Genomic DNA, 20215 nt, shown 5'->3' on the forward strand with positions numbered 1-20215 from the left:
GGAATCATTTTATTCCCCACCAGCAATGGCTGTGGGTTTGCTTCCACACCTCCCATCCAGCCTCTGGGCACTGACGGACCCCTCTTTCCTGCAGGCTGGTGGTGGGAGCTCCCTACGAAACCAACGGCCAGCAGAAGACGGGAGATGTCTACAAGTGCCCGGTGACCAGCGACACCCACAGCAACTGCACCAAACTCAACCTAGGTACCGCACACCCCCGGGGCAGCCAGGGGAACCGGGCATTTTTAACGCGGTGTTTTTTATCACTGCTTCAGTCTGTAAAGAGGCACCCTCTCGTATTGTCCAGATTGTCCCCAGAAGCACGAGGACTGCATGTTTTGGGAGAATTTTTAGTTAAGGAATTATTTCAGGTGTTCACGCTACTCCCAGTGCTGAGCTTTAAGCAACGTTCAGGTAAATCAAGTGAATTGGAAGTAAAAAAATTATTTTTTTAATAGAGCTTGAATTGGTTTGTTAAATGATCAGGATAAACTTATTGATGGATAATGGTCCCGCTAGGAAATACCTGACTCCGGTCTGGCAGACTTCCCAATCCCATCTCCCTGGATGGAGGGAGCGAGCTCTTTCTCAGGGTTTCTCGTGCTGGTCCAGCCCCAACCGTGCCAACAGCACAATATCACGATATCTGGACGTGCCCTCCCTGGGTTGGGGTAATGCAAAGCACAGGGGGGACAAGTCCCCTTTGCTGCTCAAGGTGGGACACCCGATGGGTACATCCCTGTCTCAGCAGGGAACGTGAGAGATAGGGACTTTCTCATGGTCCTGAGGAGCATCGCTGGGATTTGGGGGCAAGGTCTAGAATTTTTCAACACTGGAGCATCTGGAGCAGCTGTTCTCACTTTATTTTTCATCATTATGAATCTGAACTGTCCTGGGTTTCTATAAGAGCTGATAAGAGAGGAGGAACTTTGGATGAGCTGCAATGTTTGATTGATTGGCTCCAAATATTTTCTTTTTTTTTTTTAACATTGTTTTCTTTTTTCCTTTTTTTTTTTTGTTTGTTATTTGCTGTGAGAACATTGAGATTCTTCAAGGAAATAAATTTCCTGTGTGTGTAAATTTGAATCTTGCTAAAAAGCAATCTTTTTTCCATTGGAAACGAGTTTCAGATGAAAAGATCAGTGCCACAAGCACATCCTATTTCATTTTTTTTTTTCCCCTAATTAACTTGTCTAGTTAGCACAATCCACTGAGGCCCTTTGAGTAAAACCAGACGCGCAGCTGCCCTGGGGGATGTCAAGCTGACAGCGAGCCTGCGGCAGAGATGACCGTGGCGTGGAGAAGGATGAGCTGTCGTGGGACCCGGGGCTCTGCCCCTGCCCTTCCCACACCGAGGGGGCAGTGGATGCAGGAGTTGGCGGGGAGCATCCTGCTCCCCATCCCAGGGCCACGGGTGCAAGGTGTAGCCTACTGGGTACCAGAGCAGGACAGCGGGGTGTCAGCATCCGCAGCCGGCATCCTGGAGAGTTTATAAAGTGGGATAAAGCCCCTTTTTCTCAGGCTTTGCATGGAGACAGGAGGTCAGGGCAAGCTCAGGGTGCGTGGGTGAGAGGGGGCTGCAGGGGGAGAAGCGAGGGGCTGCTGGAGGCTGCTCAGCATCAGGCTGGGCTCCCTCAAGCTCCGACTTGTGGATCTGGGTTTACACCTGGGGGCTGAGCTTCCCTTCAGTTTAAACCTCAGCAAGAAACTTCCCAAGGCCATAGGCAGAGAAACCAACACCCCAATTTTACCATTTACTGCCCAATGTCCCCTTTCTCGGTTTGATTCTCGGTCAGGACAGCAAAAGGGGAGCCCTGGGTTGTGGGGAGCTGCATTGCCTAGAACCCTGAAGCAGGGAGAGGGTGGCTGGGGGTTGGCATGGCTGGACCCCCCCAGGCAGAGGGAGATTTGATGCCCTCATGGAGCTGAGCTGGAGGAACGAAGGGCTTAAGCAGCGTTTGTGTCACAGCTAAAGGATATTAGCATTATTAGCACTAACAGAAAGACAGGGCTGCCCCGGGGACCGTTCCTGGTCTCTGGGCTGACATGGGAAATGAAAGATAAATCAGCCACTAAATGCCTGCTGGCCTGGCAATAAAAGATGAGATGCTGGAGCTGCTCAGAGGGGTTTCTTCCTAAATATTGACTGTGTAAGAGATGCTGTCTCTGACTCACAGCTCCAGTCCCCAGCAGACGTTCCTCTTTATTGGTTGAAAGAAAGAAACCATTGTCGGTTGGTAAGAAAAAAAACCCAATTCTCATCTTGACAGCTCTTTCCAAAAAAACCCAAAAGCACAAATTCTGCAGCATAAGCATGCCCAGACAGCTCTCCTCTGGTGTTGAGCTGGGTTCCCTCTTGCTCCAGAGATGCCGAGGGGCAAGATGGGGACATGGCGAGGGGGTGGCTGGCATCCCCTCCCAGCGGCTGTCTCTAACCACATCCTTTCTCTAAAGGACGGGTGACGCTCTCCAACGTCTCCGAGAGGAAGGACAACATGCGTCTCGGCCTCAGCCTGGCCACTAACCCCAAGGACAACAGCTTTCTGGTGAGAAACAGGGGGCTTTTGGCACAGCCGGCATACAAATACCCCTCTCTGTGTATTTGTATATATGCTGTGTGCACAGCAGGGCTCAGAAACCTCACCTTCCATGGGGAAAAAGATGCCAAAGGAGAGGAGAGCCCTTGCAAAGCAACAATTAAAAAGTGGCAATTTTAGTCTCATCCCTGATGGTTGATTTTTCTTCCCCCCCCCCAGGCCTGCAGCCCTCTCTGGTCCCACGAGTGCGGGAGCTCCTACTACACCACGGGCATGTGCTCCCGGGTCAACTCCAACTTCAGGTTCTCCAAGACGGTGGCTCCGGCTCTGCAGAGTAGGGGAAACAATCTGCCCTGCAGCTCTAACCCCGCCTTTGAAGTCGGAGGGAATTTCTGTTCTCTAATCGCTTCAGTCCCATTGAGAAAACAAAGCGATGTCAGTGTTTGAGCGAAGGCAAGAGAGCAGAGGAAATGGTTGCAGGGAAGTGATTCAAAGGGGGTTACGTACACAGACATCTGGTAAACATTTTCCTTTTGACTGACACCCAGGGAGGACAAAAAATACCTTATTCTTCCAAAACCAGAAAGAAAAGTATCCAGAATATTTTATCAGCACAGCTAGGAAGGCAAAATAGGGAAAGAATTCAGACCTTGGCCACAGAAAAGAAAGAGCTCATTGATGGAAAGCTAAATATTTTGGCCCGAATTTGTAAATTCGGGTACGTGCTTTTATTTTGAGGTATTAAATAAGCTTCCTGGCTTCCCTGTAGGTGGTAAGTAATTGCAGAAGCCTCTCCTGCCCCATCAGGGCTACCAGAAGCTCCTTGGCCTAGCCGGGCACAGGGTGCGATGCCCCAGCTCCATCACCCTTTTGCTGTTGATTAATTCTCACAACATGGAGCAGGGCATGTGAAAAGGGGACTTTTGGGGGGCAGAGGCAGCAAAGGCAGAGCCCACCACAGAATTCTCAGTGTGCTTTCCCTCTTTATGGCCGGGAGATGCTTTTAACCCTCACTGCAAAGGGTAATTGTTTTTTTTTAGAGAGAAGCTGACTAACGAGCCGAGTGTTATCATTCAGCAAGTGGGATGTGGGATGGATGCTCCTCTCCCTGGGTCCCGGGGTGAGCGGGGGATCGAGGTGGTGGCACACAGATGAGGACCACAGTGATGGAGAGACTCATGTGAGACCCCAGTCCATGGATGCCTAACCCGTAAAAGACTATAGAAGGTGGAAAGAGCAACCAATAGATATTTCTCACTGGAAAATTCAGCATCTTCTGGTTTTCTGCAACTTTTCTAAATTATGTTATAAAATATAAGCAAGCTAGAGAGGTGATGCTGAGCAATTTTCAATGCTGAAAACCAGTTGACTGCCTGAATCCTTCATGGCTCGTGCTGTGGAGCTGAGTCCTGGGGTCCCCGCTGGGGTTCTTGGCTGCCTCGTCGCTGGAGGATTTAACGGGAAAGGGGAGGAAATGCGTTATATGGTGAGTACAGGCAGGGCTGAGGAGTGACTCAGGGGTAAAGCATGGCTCTGCGGGAGGACCGGAGGCTGGATCCTGCCTGCAGCGGGCCACTCTTTGAAGTATGCAACTATATTAGACCAGATAAAGGTCCAAATCTGAATCAGAAAAGACCTCGCTGAGTGTTATTCTTAGAAAGTTATCCGGTCTTTTCTCGGCAGAGAGGATGCTTGTGGCTTCTCTCCACCTTGTTGAAGACCAAAGGTCTTTATGAATGATTGAAATGAGATATATTTTTTTTTCAAAGAAATCATAAGAGCACGTACCTGACTGTGAGGAATGAAGCCATAAATCTCCCCTTTACAAGCGTTGCCAAGAGCTTTCAATAACACACTGCATATTTTTCACAGGATGCCAGACGTACATGGACATAATCATAGTTCTGGATGGATCAAACAGCATATATCCTTGGGTTGAAGTGCAGCACTTCCTGATCAACATCTTGAAAAAATTTTATATTGGCCCCGGCCAGATACAAGTAAGACCCTGCACAACTCGTGGGTCCCCCCGTGTCGGGCAGAGTCCCCTGGCCACGCTCACGGGGTTGTTTTAGCATCCCTTTTCTGCCAATATGCTGGAATTTGGCACCCTGCTTGTTCGTAATAAACTTTCGGTGTGTGGATTTTAAAGCTGAGCCCATGGAAATAACACTCACATTAATGCCCCTAAAGGAGGGATGGAGAGAGCAGCACCCGCACCCCGAGCAGGCACGGGGAGGATGAAATCATACGGAAATATAGAAATATTGCCGTGTTCTGAAGCAGCTTGTTGCAGCTGTGAAGAGCTCTCCATCCTCTCCCTATTAATAACCGTGGGGTGATTTGGGCAGGGATTTGGGCAGGGGTATCCTCAACAATTTGCACAAATAACCCCCGTTGGGTCCCGTCTCGAGATGCTGTGGGCTCAGCATGTCTGTGTCACCCCAAAACCTTTATAGCAGGGCAGGGGTGAGAGCTGTCAGAAAATAGAATCAAAACTGAGCATTATCAGTGGTCTCATAGAGGGAAAACTGGGGCAAATCGGGACAGAGTGATTGATTTAATTCTTAATTTTCAATGCTCATTGTGTCGCAGGCCCCGGCTACGCGGCGGGTTGCTGGTGTCCTTTGTGATATTCCTTTAATCCCTAGGTCGGAGTTGTTCAGTACGGAGAGGACGTCGTCCACGAGTTTCATTTAAATGACTACAGGTCTGTAAAAGATGTGGTAGCGGCTGCCAGTCACATAGAGCAAAGAGGAGGTACAGAAACCAGGACAGCTTACGGGATAGAGTTTGCTCGGTAAAAATCCCTCACCTTCCTCTTCCTCTTGATAACAAGTTTAAAATCGCTGGGGTTTTTTTTTGGTGGTTTTTTTTTTTCCTTTCCTCTCCTCCCCTCCATTTTCTCTCACTGCTTAGAAAGCAGGGGATACCGCCAGGCTAAAAATGCTTTTTTCAAAACCGCTTGGTCTTTAATTGTTGCTTTACAAACCATGCTTCGTAAGAACCGCTGGGTCCTCGGCGGCGGCTGGACCAGAAGGAGGGCGCGGAGACGGGCTCTGAAAATGTTATCTTCTTGCTGAAAGCAGCCAAAGCTGAGGTCTCAGCCCCCAAATGCTACCCCAGATGCCACCTAGCCCAGGCTACCACCGCTCAGCCCCCCCGTTGGGTCCCAGGGAGCTCGGCACAGACCCCACTCACACCTTCAGCTCCTCCGTTATCTGGGATGAGCCCCCGCTCCTGTCCATTTTTACAGCAGCCCAACCTGCTGCAGATTTAGGGCGTTTTGCTGAATTCAAGTCCCCTCTCCTGCAAGGCTCCGTCAGTGGAAAAAAACCCTTTTAAAGCCCTAAAATGTTTCCCGAGGGTCCTGCACCCCCTTGCACCTCCCCAAGGGCTGGTAGCCCACCCGATGCCACTTGGGGCTTTATGGTGTGGGTGATGGGACTTGTGGCGGTGGGAAACGGGGTGGGTTTGGCGGTGGGAGCTGGGACCGGACCCCTTGGCGAGGCTGAGCAGCCCAGGGCATCTCTTCAATTACAGCTCGGAAGCGTTTCAGAAAGGTGGCCGGAAAGGGGCAAAGAGAGTAATGATTGTAATCACAGATGGAGAGTCGCACGACAGCCCAGACCTGGAGAAGGTGATCGAGGACAGCGAGAAGGACAATGTCACCAGATACGCGGTGGCGGTACGTCTCGGGGGGGAGCATTTCAACAGCCAAACGGCTGCAAAAGCCGTGCAGAGCTCAGCTCCCAGCGTGTTCACAGGGGTCCTCGCTGCTGGTTCTGCTTTTGCAGGAGGCGGGGGGATGCTCGGCTGTGGCTGGGGACAGGCAGGACCCTGCATTGCGCCAGGCACCTGAATTCCATGAGGGGAGCCCAGCCTGGGCTGCCTGGAGGAATTACGGCAAATCCTGGTTTGCTCCCGCAATGGGGTGTCAGAGGCCAAGGCTGTCAGGCTCCTTCCACATGACAGGCTGAGAGAGTTGGGGGGGTTCAGCCTGGAGAAGAAAAGGCTCCGGGGAGAGGCCCTAAAGGGGCTCCAGGAAAGCTGGGGAGGGACTCTGGATCAGGGAGGGGAGCCCTAGGAGGAGGGGGAAGGGTTTGACACTGAAAGAGGGGAGATTGAGATGAGATCTGGGGAAGAACTTCTTTGCTGTGAGGGTGGTGAGAGCCTGGCCCAGGTTGCCCAGAGAAGCTGTGGCTGCCCCATCCCTGGAGGGGTTCAAGGCCAGGTTGGAGGGGGCTTGGAGCAACCTGGTGTGGTGGGAGGTGTCCCTGCCCAGGGCAGGGGGTGGCACTGGGGTGGCTTTAAGGTCCCTTCCAACCCAAACCATTCTGCAATTCTCTGGTTCTATGACACCCCTCAGGTGCTTTGGGATGGCTCTACCCAGCACATGAAACCCCCCTGAGTCTCGCCTTTCTGTTTCAAACCTAGGTCTTGGGTTATTATAACAGAAGAGGAATCAATCCCGAAGCCTTTTTGAATGAGATAAAATTTATAGCGAGCGACCCAGATGACAAGCATTTCTTTAACGTCACTGATGAAGCAGCACTCAAAGACATCGTGGACGCGCTGGGGGAAAGGATATTTAGCTTGGAAGGTGAGAGATGCTGCTCCCTGACACATCCCATCCGGCCAGGCTTTGGTGGATTGCTTCAGATGTGCTGTTGGTCCTCAACTTGGTGAATTTGAACAGATCACACCGGGGGTTTCCCTAACACCTCTTTGATACAGAACCTCAAATCACACTTTGAATATCTCCATATGTAAAGAAACATCTTCATTTTGAGTGGTTTCCATCCCTCAAGCATCAGGAGCACAGATGCCCTCTCCTCAAAAGGTGACCCCTCATTCTTGCAACTGTTATTCGCAGAGCTTTGATGGCCCTGTCATTTATAGCAAACCTTGGAAATTTGGCAATGGGGGTCATCTGGGTGTCAGCGTCTTTCTCACCCATCAAATTCCACTCAATCCCTGCCGGGCTATAAACAGGCAAAAAAACCACACACCGTTTGCCAGAGACTCCCTGGAATGTCAGGCATCGAGGGTTATGGGAATAATATGAGGGGTTTTTTTGGTTTATTGGCTGAAATTAAATATCAAAAAATATTTTTGTTCAAAATGACAGCACTTCTGTCTGCCTTGTGACAAGTTTGTCGGTCTCCGAAACTAAATTTATCTAAATTTCATAGGAAAAGCACATCCTGGGACGAACAATTGAAACAGAAGATGGACAGCTTTCACTGGAAATTAAACATCTAGGGATTTGGGGGAATTTTGGTCAAACCAGCTCACAAACTCCCCACCAGTTTGCCAGTTGTCTCAGTCCAGTCCACCCTGAGAAGCCCAATGCTTCTCAGCGGAAGAAAGCTTCCCTGGGCGAGAAGCTTCACCTAGTTGCAATTATGAAGTGAAATCCTCTAAATCCACATTTTTGTGTGGCCTCGCAGCTTGGAAAGGAGAGAACCGCACCAAGGCAGAGCTCCCAGTGTCTATTAATGGCACAAATTTGCGTAATTGTGGTGATTTAGGGAGAAACAAGCACGTTTATGGCAACTGAAGTCCTATGTGCCCCAGGTGGGGTGGAGGTGGACACTCAGCCCCTCCAGGAAGGCAAAGCTCTCCATTAAATACAAATTCCTTTTTTTTTTTTTTTTTTTTAAGGAACCAACAAGAATGAAATCTCCTTTGGACTGGAAATGTCCCAGACTGGATTTTCATCGCATGTTGTGGAAGTAAGAGAGTAAATGTGGGGTTCTTTTTTTGCTTTTTATCGTTGTTGGCAGCTGCGGGGCGGGGGGGGAAGATGGGTAGTTTGGGCAAGTTATTAATCATGAAGCTAAATTGCTAACAGGAGAATAAAGAAGAAAATGCTGTTGCTGGTGGTTTATCCCATGGGGAAGGGAGCTGCTGGGAGACCTAAAGGTGTTGGGACGTGCCATGGGGGAAGGTGCTTGTGGGTGGTGGGATGCAGAGGATGCTCAGCCCCCTTCCGCCCACGGGCTCTGCGGGCTGGCAGGTCCGAGTGAAAAGCCAGGAGGAATTTCTGCTTGGGCTTTTCCTGGGTTATTATAACGGAAGAGGAATTAATCCTGGGGAGGAAAAGCACACTGGAAAGACAGGAACGGGGTGGAAATGTCATTCCAGCATGTTTTAAAATCTCCATCTTTCCAGGTGTGCTTTGGAGAATGGTTTGCTTGATTATCTTTTTTTAATTATTATTATTATTGATTATCTTTTTTCTTTTCCATCTGTGAGATTTCTCCTCTTTTTCTGTAAAATGTGAGATTTCTGGGAGGGACCATTTTCTGTTTTTCTCTTCTGCACCCTGCAGCCTCCATGAAGTGTATAGTGGAGGATTTGGGCTTTGAGGGACCCCCATACGTGTTCTCACGCAGAACCAGCCCATCCAGTCCCCTCAACCATCTCAGCACGAGTCGGCTTTGTCCATATTGGGCAGTGGGGGGAAGAATTGCCTTCACTCGGTAAGAAATATCTTCAAACCACTCCTGTTCTCCCACAGGATGGGATCTTGCTGGGGGCTGTGGGTGCCTATGACTGGAATGGAGCCGTCCTGAAGGAAACCAGCAGCGGGAAGATCATTCCCTTGCGGGAATCTTATCTCCAGGAGTTCCCGGAGGAGCTGAAAAATCATGGAGCCTATTTAGGTGAGAAAGACGAATGAGCCTCTCCTGCCAGGGCTGAATTCATGATTTTATGACTTAATAATAGGAAGCACAACATATTTCTCAAATGACTAAGAGCAGCCAGCACTCCCAGCGTAGGTCGTACTGTGCTGGGCTGTTTGTGAGCTCCCGTTGGCGTTGTCCCTTGCTCGGGGATGCCACGTACGTGAGCATCCTCGCCTGGGAAGAGCCCAGTGTCGACCACGGCGTTCAGCCCAAAAGCAATTTAAATGCAGAAGTAGCTCAGACACCGGCCAGCCCGAGGTCATCTACAGTGCTTACTGGAATGGTTTTTTTTTAAGAAAACTGATGAAATTCCATGCCTAGGGAGGAAATACCTGCTGGGTTAATCCGTTCCATGTGCGGCTGCTGAAGGCCTGGAGTAAAAATATCAGCCTGGTTTGGGAAATGAAGCCTCTCGTCAGAGACGTGCGTGCCAGGCTGAGCCACCCCATGGCAGGGAGGGGGGTGGGATGCTGTGGGGTTGCCCACCGGTGAGTCGGGGCTTCTTCCTCCACTGGGGACACAAACAGCCCCTGGACACATGGCTCATCTCTTGGGGTGACAGCAGAGTGTCCCCCGCGCTCGGCTGCGAGCTCCTGGAGCAGGGACAGCTGCGGTTGTGCAAGGGGTATCCATGGCAGTACCCGGGAGCTCAACTGGGATCTTTCTTTCCCATTATCTGGAGTAAAAAATCCAGAAATATTAAGGAAACGCCGGTGCATCTTGCTGTTGAGCAGCCCAGCTCACTCAGTGCCAAGACCTGGGGGTTTCAAGGCTGATGCTTGGTTTAGGATTATCCCCCCCAGGAGGGGAATATTGAGGGAGACAGAGACCCCAGGTAAGGCCAATGCCCAGGGAAAGGAGTGCATAAATCCCAATAATCCCTGGAGATACTCAAAATTCAACTGGATATGACCCCGAGTGATCTGATCCAGCTTCACAGTTGGCCATGCTTTGAGTTTCTAATAATTTAAGTAGCGTTTAAAACTGACTGTGAACACGCAGGAACCCGGAGCTGGGTTTGAAAAATAGGATTTTGCAGCCCCAGCGTTACATTCCTACATAAGCTCATCTGCAACCGCGGGGAAGTGTCACAGCCTGGCATGCGACCCGTGGGGTTGGTGATCCCGGCATGGAAAATAACCCTTCTTGGAGGGAAAAGAGGGATTTCTCAGGGTCATTTGCTCACTCAGGGTTATTTCCATAAGGACTCAGATCTTGATTGATTTGTGGCTTTTATTGGGCTCTGGATGTTAATGTCAAGCATCAGCAAAGTCTTTCACGCCTGGTTTGGGATGCGGCATAGCCGGGGTCCTGACGAAGCAGTGCAGGCTGCAGGCTCCCGGCATGCACACACCTTGCTAGCATTTGATGTGAGCCATGGAACAAAACACTTATCAGGTTGGGAATTGGACTTGTGTTGATTAGAGAAGGATTTTTCACGGGGTTTGCCAGCTGTGTTCAGCATTGCCAAAGCTCTGGGTGCAGCTGAGCAGCTCAGGGTGTAGGTAGGATCTGAGCAGGTGGCTAAAAGCCCAGGGTCAGGGCACTGGGCTTCATTTGAATGACTCTTATCTTTGAAGAAAATCTGGGTTTCTAGCTTCCCGACCTGGGAGGCGGCCAGAGTTGTGTCAGCAGCTGGGGGCTAATGGAAAGCAGATCGCTGGATCAGGAGCAGGCAGGGAGCCGCTCACCCTGCATCTGCTTCCACATCCAGGTTACACCGTCTCCTCCGTCATCTCCACCGAGCACGAGCGGATTTATGTCGCGGGAGCGCCCAGGTTCAACCACACCGGGAAAGTCATCATTTTCAGCATGCACAACAACCGAAACCTCACCATCCACCAGGCGCTGAAGGGAGAGCAGGTAACGTCGGGGCCACATGCTGCCGAGGATGCTGCGTGGATTTTTTTTCCACCTCGGTAAATCCTCCCCCTTCATTTTGCAAATCATTCTGTTTAAATGGCTCAGCATCCACAGGCAGCTGGGGATGTTCTGGTCATCGCTGCACCCCCAGCTCCGAACCACGGGGAGGGAGAGGGGGATCCCTGTAGCAGGGATGGGGCTTGGAATATCCCTGCGGTCCCCACTGGGGGGGCTGTGGCAGTGCCCCTGCACGCTGGGAACATTGCTCCCATCACCTCCTCTGTCTCCTCCAGATCGGCTCCTACTACGGCAGCGAGATCAACTCCCTGGACGTCAACGGCGACGGCGTCACCGATGTTTTGCTCGTGGGAGCCCCCATGTACTTCAGCGAGGGCAGGGAGAGGGGGAAGGTCTATGTCTACACCCTGCGGGAGGTACATGGCAGCACGGCGGGGCGAGCTGGGGAGGTTGCAGGGGCCAGGGTGCTAGCAGGGGAACTCTGTCCCCTCGTGTCACGTCCCTGGGGTGGCTTCAGGCTGCGTGCACCCACCAGATCCCGTCAAACATCATGGGGCACGGCAGCCCGGTCCAGAGGCTTGGCAGCATTTTGCTGTTGTGGCTGCTGAGAGACTCGGGGAGGATTTGTCTGTTTTTCTTGTTTCTAAACAGTCCGGGGGGCCGGGGGGGGGGGTGTTGCTCGTTGCCAGCGAAGGATGTCCAGCCTGTGCTGAAGTGGAGCCACCTCATCTCAAGGCTTCTCTGCTTCCAGCCAGGCAAGATCCCTGGCCCTGAGAAGGTGATGCACAGGGTGCATGGGGTCTTTGCAATGTCTCTCTGGAGAAACAATCTCCATCCACTTTGTTTCCCCCAAAACCATTCCCTCCAAGAGCACCCTCCTGCCCAGGGTCACAGGAAACAGAAAGATCGGTCCCCCCACCATGGCTTCGGGGCACAGACAGGACACGTGCCACCCTTGTCCCCTTCCCTGGCACCCACCAGCGCTCTGGGGCAGGACCAGCTTTCCTGCCTCCCTCCAAGCTGGCTAAAAATACAGTTTCTGAACCAAATCCATCAGGCTCTGGGGGTGTCCAGGGCAGCAAGCAGGTCGTGCTTTACATCCAAGGCTGCAGAGCCCACCCGGAGTGGTCCCAACATCTAAAGCACAACTTTTTATGCAATTATTTACATAAGTTGCTATAAAAGGAAGGCAAAGCAGGTGTGGGGCTGGGGAGGAGCTCATCCATCCCCAAAGACATGCTGAGTAGAAAGTCCTACAGCCCCAGGAGGACTCTCACCTCCTTCCTTAGAGAAACAGCTTACACATCACCGCATCTTCTTTGCTTGCCTTTGAGGGTTTTCTCCTCTTGCCAGGCTTGCTGCTGATCGTTTTGGGGTGGGTTTTTTTTTTGCCTTTTCTCTTTGGCTGGCCCGGCAGAACCGCTTCGTTTCCAGCGGTGCCCTTGTAGACCTGCAGAGCTACCAGAACTCCCGCTTCGGCTCCTGCATCGCCGCCGTGCCCGACCTCAACCAGGACTCCTACAACGACCTTGTCGTCGGGGCACCTTTGGAGGACGAGCACCAGGGAGCGATATACATCTTCCTCGGCTTCAAAGACACCGTCCTGAAGAAGTATAAGCAGGTACAGCTCTCGGGTGCTTCAGTTGTCCTCATTTTTCATCAGAATAGATGTCACTTGTGTCCATTTTAAGGACTGATAGAGCAGGATCGATTCACATGCAGTACTGCGTTGTTAATTATTATTGCTGGATATTTTCCCTTGTGAGGAGTCCAAGACAAAGAAAACACAGGGTATGGAAAATATGCTTGAAATTAGGGGCAATGCATAGCACTGAGTGCAATGGATTACTGTTGATAAAATATTTCTCACACTTGTGAGAGACAGAGTAAACATACAGAGTAAATCAGCAGAAATCTCTGGATGGTGTCTCTGAAGAGAAATTGCTGCCATTCCCTGGAACATTACATTCGGTGTGATCGCTTGGAAAGGGGTATCTTGGAGGTCGGGGTGGCAAACCCCTCCTTCGCCGGCAGGGATGCTCCGGTTGAAAACCAGCCTGGATTCTCCCCTTTGCTTTCCAGCGGATAGCAGCTGCCGACCTCGCTCCCGGCCTGATGTATTTCGGATGCAGCATCCACGGGCAGCTGGACCTGAACGAAGACGGGCTCGTGGACTTGGCTGTCGGCTCTCTGGGGAACGCCGTGCTGTTGTGGTTAGTTGTATCTCCTTTGGCACCCTCCTCTGCCCAAGGCTCATTGCAATAGGCTGTCATTTTGATGGGGGAAAAGCTGATCCCCCGACAATTTGGCCCATCTTTCTGCAATAACGACCCCCTGTCCATGGGATTTCAATGCACTTGGACCCTAGGAGGACATCAGAGTTGGTTTTGCATCGAATGTCATCATTAGTACCCCAAGAATTTCAAACCAGCTGATTCATTTGTGGTGATTTGCCCGGGCTCCCTCTGGTCTTACTTAATAAGAACAATTTAATATTTGCAAATATTGATTAATGTTTGGAAAGTCCCTTGAAGCTGTCAGGGTGGAGGGTAGCCGTGCCCAGCAGAGATGGGCCACCCTGAGGTCTGCCTTTGAAAGTGCTACTTCCATGCAGGGGCCAAATCCTGCTCGTGGTGCTGAGCTACTTCATTGTCATAAGCAGGAGGCAAATACGTGCAAGAGAGTTTATTCTTCAAATCCTACATAAATGAGCTGAGAGTAGATCTACACGCTGTGGTGGCCTTTGGTCTTCCTCAGCACCTCCTTGATGTTGGGAAAAAGGGTGAAAAAGTGTGAAAAGGGTGAATCTGGAGGCTTTTGGAGGCTGCTGCTGCTGCTGTCTGTGAGCATCCCCTGCCCCAGCACATGTCCTGAGCCTTGCTCGCCCCACAGGTCCCGCAGCGTGGTCCAGATCAACGCCAGCATCCGCTTCGAGCCCTCCAAAATCAACATCTTCACCAAGGACTGCAAGCGGAACGGGAAGGATGCCACTTGCATGTCGGCCTTCATCTGCTTCACCGCCGTCTTCCTCTCAGCTCACTTCCAGACGGCCAGCCTGGGTAAGCAGCACAGCTGCTCGCACGACAAAAAACCCAATTCATGCCTCGTTTAGGTCTCCAGCCCCAGGGGAGCACCCTGCTTCTGCCAAGGGAAACCATCCAGGAGCTTGGCATGTCTGGAGGAGAGCACGTTGCCATCTGCCGCATCCCTTTTTACCCACAGTTTTGTCCCTCTGCTGGCTGATGTAGCAGGGACGGTGGCTCTGCCATTAAGCAGTGCCAAGAAACACTCCAAGAACTCAACCTCACCTATGTTTAACCTTTCCTCTCACCTACACCCTGGCACCAAGCTCTCCTGCAGCTTGCTTTGCTGCGGTGCGTGTGACGGGGATGTCACCACCACCTGGCTGGGCAGTGGGACAGGAGAGGACGTGCCCGGACCACATCCCACGGAGCTCATCCATCCTCCCCGCTGCAGTGGCAGGACGCAGCTGCTGGCCAGATGTGCATGTTTCCCTAATATTCCGGGGAATCTCTGTGAAGTTATTGGGCCAGCTCTGCTTTTAAACTCTTGCGTGTTGCTGTGACCCCGAGTCTACCCGGCGGCTGCCCGTGACTCAGCCGATAGAGGCTCAGCCCCCTGCAACCGGAGGGAGATCGGGTCCCAAGTGAAGCCAAAGGAAAAGCTCCCAATCCCCTAGAGCAAGAATTTTGAGTCATGCTATAAAACCTAGCGTTTTCCTCCCAACCGCTGTCATTGCAGAGCTTGCGGGACAAAAAGCCGAGTGGGGTCCCCTTTATTTATTTACTTTTACACTTATTTCTACCCAGAAGAGCCACTTGGTGGATGGTGTGTGCTGGGGCATCACATCTTGCCACATTTTGCTGTGGCAAAGCGTCTGGGAGAGGAGAATGTTCTGGAGTACAATACCTCCAGAACTGGTACAGACCAGCATGTGCATATATGAGTCAAATAAGTGTATACCCTGCACAGGTTTTACACAGTGTCTTTTTAATAATGCATTTTTAAAGTTCCTCATTTGACCTGGAGAGTGGATGCTTTGCCCCAAGGAAATGTCTGTTAGAAACAGGCAATAACAACTGTAGCCCCATTTTCCCAATTTTCACTTTAGCGTGCTCCCTGCTACACTCCTCCCATGAGAGTAGATCATCATGCCGTGGTGGCCTTTGGTCTTCCTCAGCACCCTCTTGATATTGGTAAAAAGGGTGGAAAAAATGGGAGAACTGCGAATCTGGGGGCTTTTGGAGGCTGCTGCTGATGTTTGCAGGTGTCCCGTGCCCCAGCACATCTCCCTTGCTCGCCCCACAGTGGGGTAATAGGGGTTTGGGTGCACAAAAGCCCATTTTTGCCCCGGTGTGGCTACATGGCGAGTGGAGAAGAGTGGGGAGAAGCCCTGATGGTGCTGCTCTCACAGAATTACAGAATGATATGGGGTTGGAAGGGACCTCTGGAGATCATCTAGTCCAACCTCTCTCTCCTTCCAGGGCTGCGGTACAATGCCACCATCGACGAGCGCAGGTACACGCCGCGGGCTCACCTGGACGAGAGCGGGGAGCGGCAGACACAGAAGGGGCTGGTGCTGCTCGCTGGGCAGGAGCACTGCGACAGGCTCCAGTTCCATGTCCTGGTGAGTGCCAAGGAGGACAAGGCTGGGGTCTCCTCCTCTGCCAGCCCCCAGGGGAGAGACGGCCACCCAAACAGAGACGCTCCCCACCATGCGCAAAGTAACGATGCGCCGGGACGTGGTCAGAGGAACTTTGTTGGCTGGAAATGAGCCTCGTCCTCCAGCCCAAATTTCTTCTCACTGGGTTTGATGTGGTCAGGAATGGAGCTGCCGGCCACGGCAGCTGCTGGGTCCCCAAACGCTGACTTCATCGTAGCCCCGGCTTGCACTGTCCACGAGCCGTTAGCCATGCCCTCAGGGAGGGCGTGCACTCTTGATGCCCGGGTCAAGCTGGTCCTCCTGCTCCAAAATCGGTGAAAACTCATTTTTTTTCCATTGGGGAACCAAACGTCTCCATGCCAGTCCCCAGTGCTCTCACCCTCTGCATCCTTCTGACCATCAGGGTCCCCCTCTCTGGGTGCAGAAGCCAGCAAAACCCTCTGCGTTGCTCACAGAGAACAGCTGATGCACAAACCTGGCCAAAATCAAACATTCCCAGTGAATGATGAGAATAATTGTGGAGGCCAGGGAAAGCCGAGTTGCCAGACTGGCCCGGCCCCAAGCCCTAGACTGAACTGCCGTGAACTTCTGGGAAATTTGAGTCTGGAGCTCAAGATGGAGCTTGTGATTTAGCCCAAGAAGCATCTCGCTTCAGAGCATCCAACTGCACCCCGTGCGGCTGGGGCAAGGTGTGGAAGGAGCTCATAGAGTTGCAGGAAATGTGCAGCTTCGATACCAGCTGGATGAGCCCCAAGTCATGGTTCCATGACAGCTCTGTGTCCCCTGGGAGCCTGGCTCGAGGCGAGTGGCCCTGGAGCACCCATCTTTTGGAGCCAGCATCTCCAGGGTGCAGCATTTCCCGCACCATCAGATGGGTGTTGAGTAGCACCACTGAGTTCGGGTTGTCCCTGTCCCTAGGGAAGGGTTTGCTGGAGAGAAAGGATGCTCACACACCAAGTATATGAGACTTCAAAGCTCTTATTCCATAAAATAACCACACATGCGTGTAGCTCTGCCTTACCTTGCTCTCTGATGCTGCCCCTCCACGAGCAGGAGCCCTGTCCTTCTCAAGGGTGCTTTCTGTCCGCCGCAGGACACGGCTGACTACGTGAAGCCGGTGACATTCTCCATCGACTACGAGCTGGAGCACCCCGAGAACGGTCCTATGCTGGACGATAGCTGGCCCACCTCACTCAAGGTCTCGGTAGGTGGCAGCACCCACCTCCCAGGGTGCCGTTTATCGGGCACTTGATCAGCAGATTTATTGCCAAATACAACATTTTCTTCTTTATCTTTGGGCTGTTGTCCCTGATCCCTCCCGTAATGGCGATGTGTTTGCATTCGCTGCAGCCTGGGACCACTGCCCGTGTCCCTTCTCCTTGGAGTACAGCCTGGGGCTCACGGCGTCACCGAGCTGCTCTTGTCATCCCTCTCAGGTCCCTTTCTGGAACGGGTGCAACGAGGATGAGCACTGCGTCCCTGATCTGGTCCTGGATGCCAAAAGTGATGTGCCCAGTGCCATGTGAGTAGGTCACTCAGAGCATCCTCCCAACCGTTGTCGCTGGGGGCTCCAAAACCCACCCCCAACCCATGCTGGCATCGTGGCTGGTCCTTCATCCAGCACCACCACGAGGTGCTACTCGGCACCTCCGCTGGCAGTGGGTCTCTGAGCCTCTGCCTTCTCCCTGCCTGGAACCAATCAGTGGTTTTTCAGGGAATCCACAAAACAACTAATATTTGATGCCATGGTGATGAGCCCCAGGGAGACAAATCAGAAAATAACAGGGGGGAATAAACGCAAGGTTGGCATTACCCACTTGGCAATTACAGGCTTGACTCACACAGCAGAAATAATTATACGCTGCATCTGATCACTTAAAGAGCTTTAAAGGTTATCTAGGAGCACAGGAGTCTGAACCTCCACCTCCCATCGACAGCAGCGGCCCCTGGACCCAGGGCTGCTCCCTGGAGATTACTTGCATCCCGTAATCCGGCATTTATTGTAAAACACTGTAAAGTTTTTGGTCCTGAGGCTGCAACCCAGGACATGACTGGTTCTGTCTGGGCTGCGCTGCGGGAGGTTGAAGTGAGCTGTAGTAGGGGATTATTTATGGATTTTTGTGACTGGAGTCTTACAAATAATCATGGGCAGACACCAGGGGCCAGACTTCTAGATCAGTTCCTCCTGAAGCCCATGGAGCTTTCCCAATGGCATCAGTGGGCACCAGGTTGTTCTCTGCAACAGCAGCCGATGTCGAGGTGATTTCTGCTGAGAAAACCACTTTTGAGGTGGTTTGTTGGAAGGAATAGAGCTATTCCTTCAAACCAGCACCCCGGCTGCCCACTGTGGAGCTCTGAAGGTGGCACCGTCCTACAGTTTCCTTTCCTTTTTTATTTTGCATAAAGGAAATAAATGCCCAAACTCCCGTCAATTCTGTAAAAGCAGACACTGCCATTGCAGAGTTTGTGCTGGAAAACTTACTGGGAGGTAGATCTCAGCCAGGCTGAAACTCAGTGCCAGCTTTACCCTTTGCTAATGGTATGGGATCTATTTTTCCCTTACATCCCAGCTGTACTAAGAACTCCTACCTAGGTCTGAGACAGCTAGGCACCGTTAGCCAACAATCACAAGCAAAATGATCATAGAATCATGGAACAGTTTGGGTTGGAAGGGACCTTAAAGCCTACCCAGTGCCACCCCCTGCCCTGGGCAGGGACACCTCCCACCAGACCAGGTTGCTCCAAGCCCCCTCCAACCTGGCCTTGAACCCCTCCAGGGATGGGGCAGCCACAGCTTCTCTGGGCAACCTGGGCCAGGCTCTCACCACCCTCACAGCAAAGAAGTTCTTCCCCAGATCCCATCTCAGTCTCCCCTCTTTCAGTGTCAAACCCTTCCCCCTCCTCCTATGGCTCCCCTCCCTCATCCAGAGTCCCTCCCCAGCTTTCCTGGAGCCCCTTTAGGGACTGGAAGGGGCTCTGAGGTCTCCCTGGAGCCCTTTCTTCTCCAGGCTGAATCCCCCCAACTCTCTCAGCCTGTCCTCACAGCAGAGGGGCTCCAGCCCTCCCAGCATCTCCGTAGCCTCCTCTGGTCCCGCTCCATCAGCTCCATGTCCTTCTGATGTTGGTGGTCCCAGAGCTGGAGACAGCACTGGGGGGGGTCTCCCCAGAGCAGAGCAGAGGGGCAGAATCCCCCCCCTCGCCCTGCTGGCCACGCTGCTGGGGATGCAGCCCAGGGTGTGGGGGGCTTTCTGGGCTGTAAGCACACGTTGTCAGCTCGTGTTGAACTTCGCATCCACCAACACCCCCAAGTCCTTCTCCTCAGGGCTGCTGTCATGATGGTCCATGGGAGGAATTTGTGATTCCTCTTTCCGTAGCAGCACAGCAGAGGAAGAGCAGGGATTTCTTTGCACTATCCTAAATTCCCAGGGCCAGGGCTTGGCAGGTGTTTGGCAGGGCTTCCCTGCAGTGCTGCCCTCCTCCCGCAGGGAGTTCTGCCGTCGGGCTCTGCGGAGGCCACCGCCGGACTGCTCGGCCTTCAGCCTCTCCTTCGACACCTCCGTCTTCGTCATCGAGAGCAGCAGGAGGAGGGTGGCCGTGGAGGCGGCACTGGAGAACCGAGGCGAAAATGCCTACAGCACGGTCCTCAACATCTCCTTCTCCAGAAACCTCCAGTTCGCCAGTTTAATCCCCAAGGTGAGGCTGCCGGGGGAGATCCGGGGCTTTCCAGAAGTGCTTCTAATCCCAGCCGGATGAGAAAGCTCTGTCCTAAACCAGAGCCCAAAAACGTCTCCATCCCTCATAAATCAGACATGTTTATTGGCTTAGTTTCTAAGCACTTACAGCCCTTTCAGCTCTTTATTTTGGAAATACAAAAGCATTTGAATTTTAAGAGCCTGAAAGAAGGTCAAATGCAGATGAAATTATTTCCCTCTTTATTTTTATACTCCAATATAGCTTAAAAATACTTGCTGCACGTGGCCAAGTTCCCGTCAGGGATGAATTTTTGCAGCTGAGATATAACTCCTGGAGGTACGGGCTGATAGCGGGAGCTCAGCATCGAGCCAGGAGATGTCACTTCTCTACGGCTGTCCCCTGGATGAGCCCGTCCCCAGGCCATGGGTCCCCTCCCCAGTATTTCACCCCCACCACTTGCTCATCTCCGTGCGACTCCTCCCTTTTCCCAGCGAGGTTTGGGAAATTTGCTGATGCTGCTGAGCCCTCCTCATTCATCCCACCCCCCCACACACACCAATGACTTCATACCCGCCCGCAGATCCCATGGCCTGCCTTTGTTTTTCTATAAAGCCGTGCCAAGGGAAAATTGTGGGGCACGCTGCCCACAAACTAAGAAAAATGCATTTTCTGAGAGATTACTACAAATTAAGTGAGGGGGGAAACCCTGCGATGCTCAGTAGCAG

The 20215-nt window shown here is 52.2% G+C and overlaps 1 protein-coding gene across 1 annotated transcript in view; it reads left to right on the forward strand.

The window, feature by feature from the left end:
* Positions 1 to 20215, forward strand: part of ITGA11 (integrin subunit alpha 11) — a 48912-nt gene that overhangs the window by 20229 nt on the left and 8468 nt on the right. The window contains exons 3-20 of the mRNA XM_074155474.1: positions 95 to 204; positions 2455 to 2546; positions 2757 to 2871; positions 4410 to 4537; positions 5189 to 5337; positions 6081 to 6225; positions 6975 to 7140; positions 8205 to 8275; positions 9064 to 9208; positions 10947 to 11095; positions 11389 to 11529; positions 12531 to 12734; positions 13196 to 13326; positions 14006 to 14172; positions 15619 to 15761; positions 16891 to 17001; positions 17234 to 17319; positions 19283 to 19490. Of these exons, the coding sequence (XP_074011575.1) occupies positions 95 to 204; positions 2455 to 2546; positions 2757 to 2871; positions 4410 to 4537; positions 5189 to 5337; positions 6081 to 6225; positions 6975 to 7140; positions 8205 to 8275; positions 9064 to 9208; positions 10947 to 11095; positions 11389 to 11529; positions 12531 to 12734; positions 13196 to 13326; positions 14006 to 14172; positions 15619 to 15761; positions 16891 to 17001; positions 17234 to 17319; positions 19283 to 19490 (2461 nt within the window). The remainder of the gene's footprint in view (positions 1 to 94; positions 205 to 2454; positions 2547 to 2756; positions 2872 to 4409; positions 4538 to 5188; positions 5338 to 6080; positions 6226 to 6974; positions 7141 to 8204; positions 8276 to 9063; positions 9209 to 10946; positions 11096 to 11388; positions 11530 to 12530; positions 12735 to 13195; positions 13327 to 14005; positions 14173 to 15618; positions 15762 to 16890; positions 17002 to 17233; positions 17320 to 19282; positions 19491 to 20215) is intronic.

Source organism: Numenius arquata, chromosome 11, assembly GCF_964106895.1.
Source record: "Numenius arquata chromosome 11, bNumArq3.hap1.1, whole genome shotgun sequence".
Classification (NCBI taxonomy): Eukaryota; Metazoa; Chordata; class Aves; order Charadriiformes; family Scolopacidae; genus Numenius; species Numenius arquata.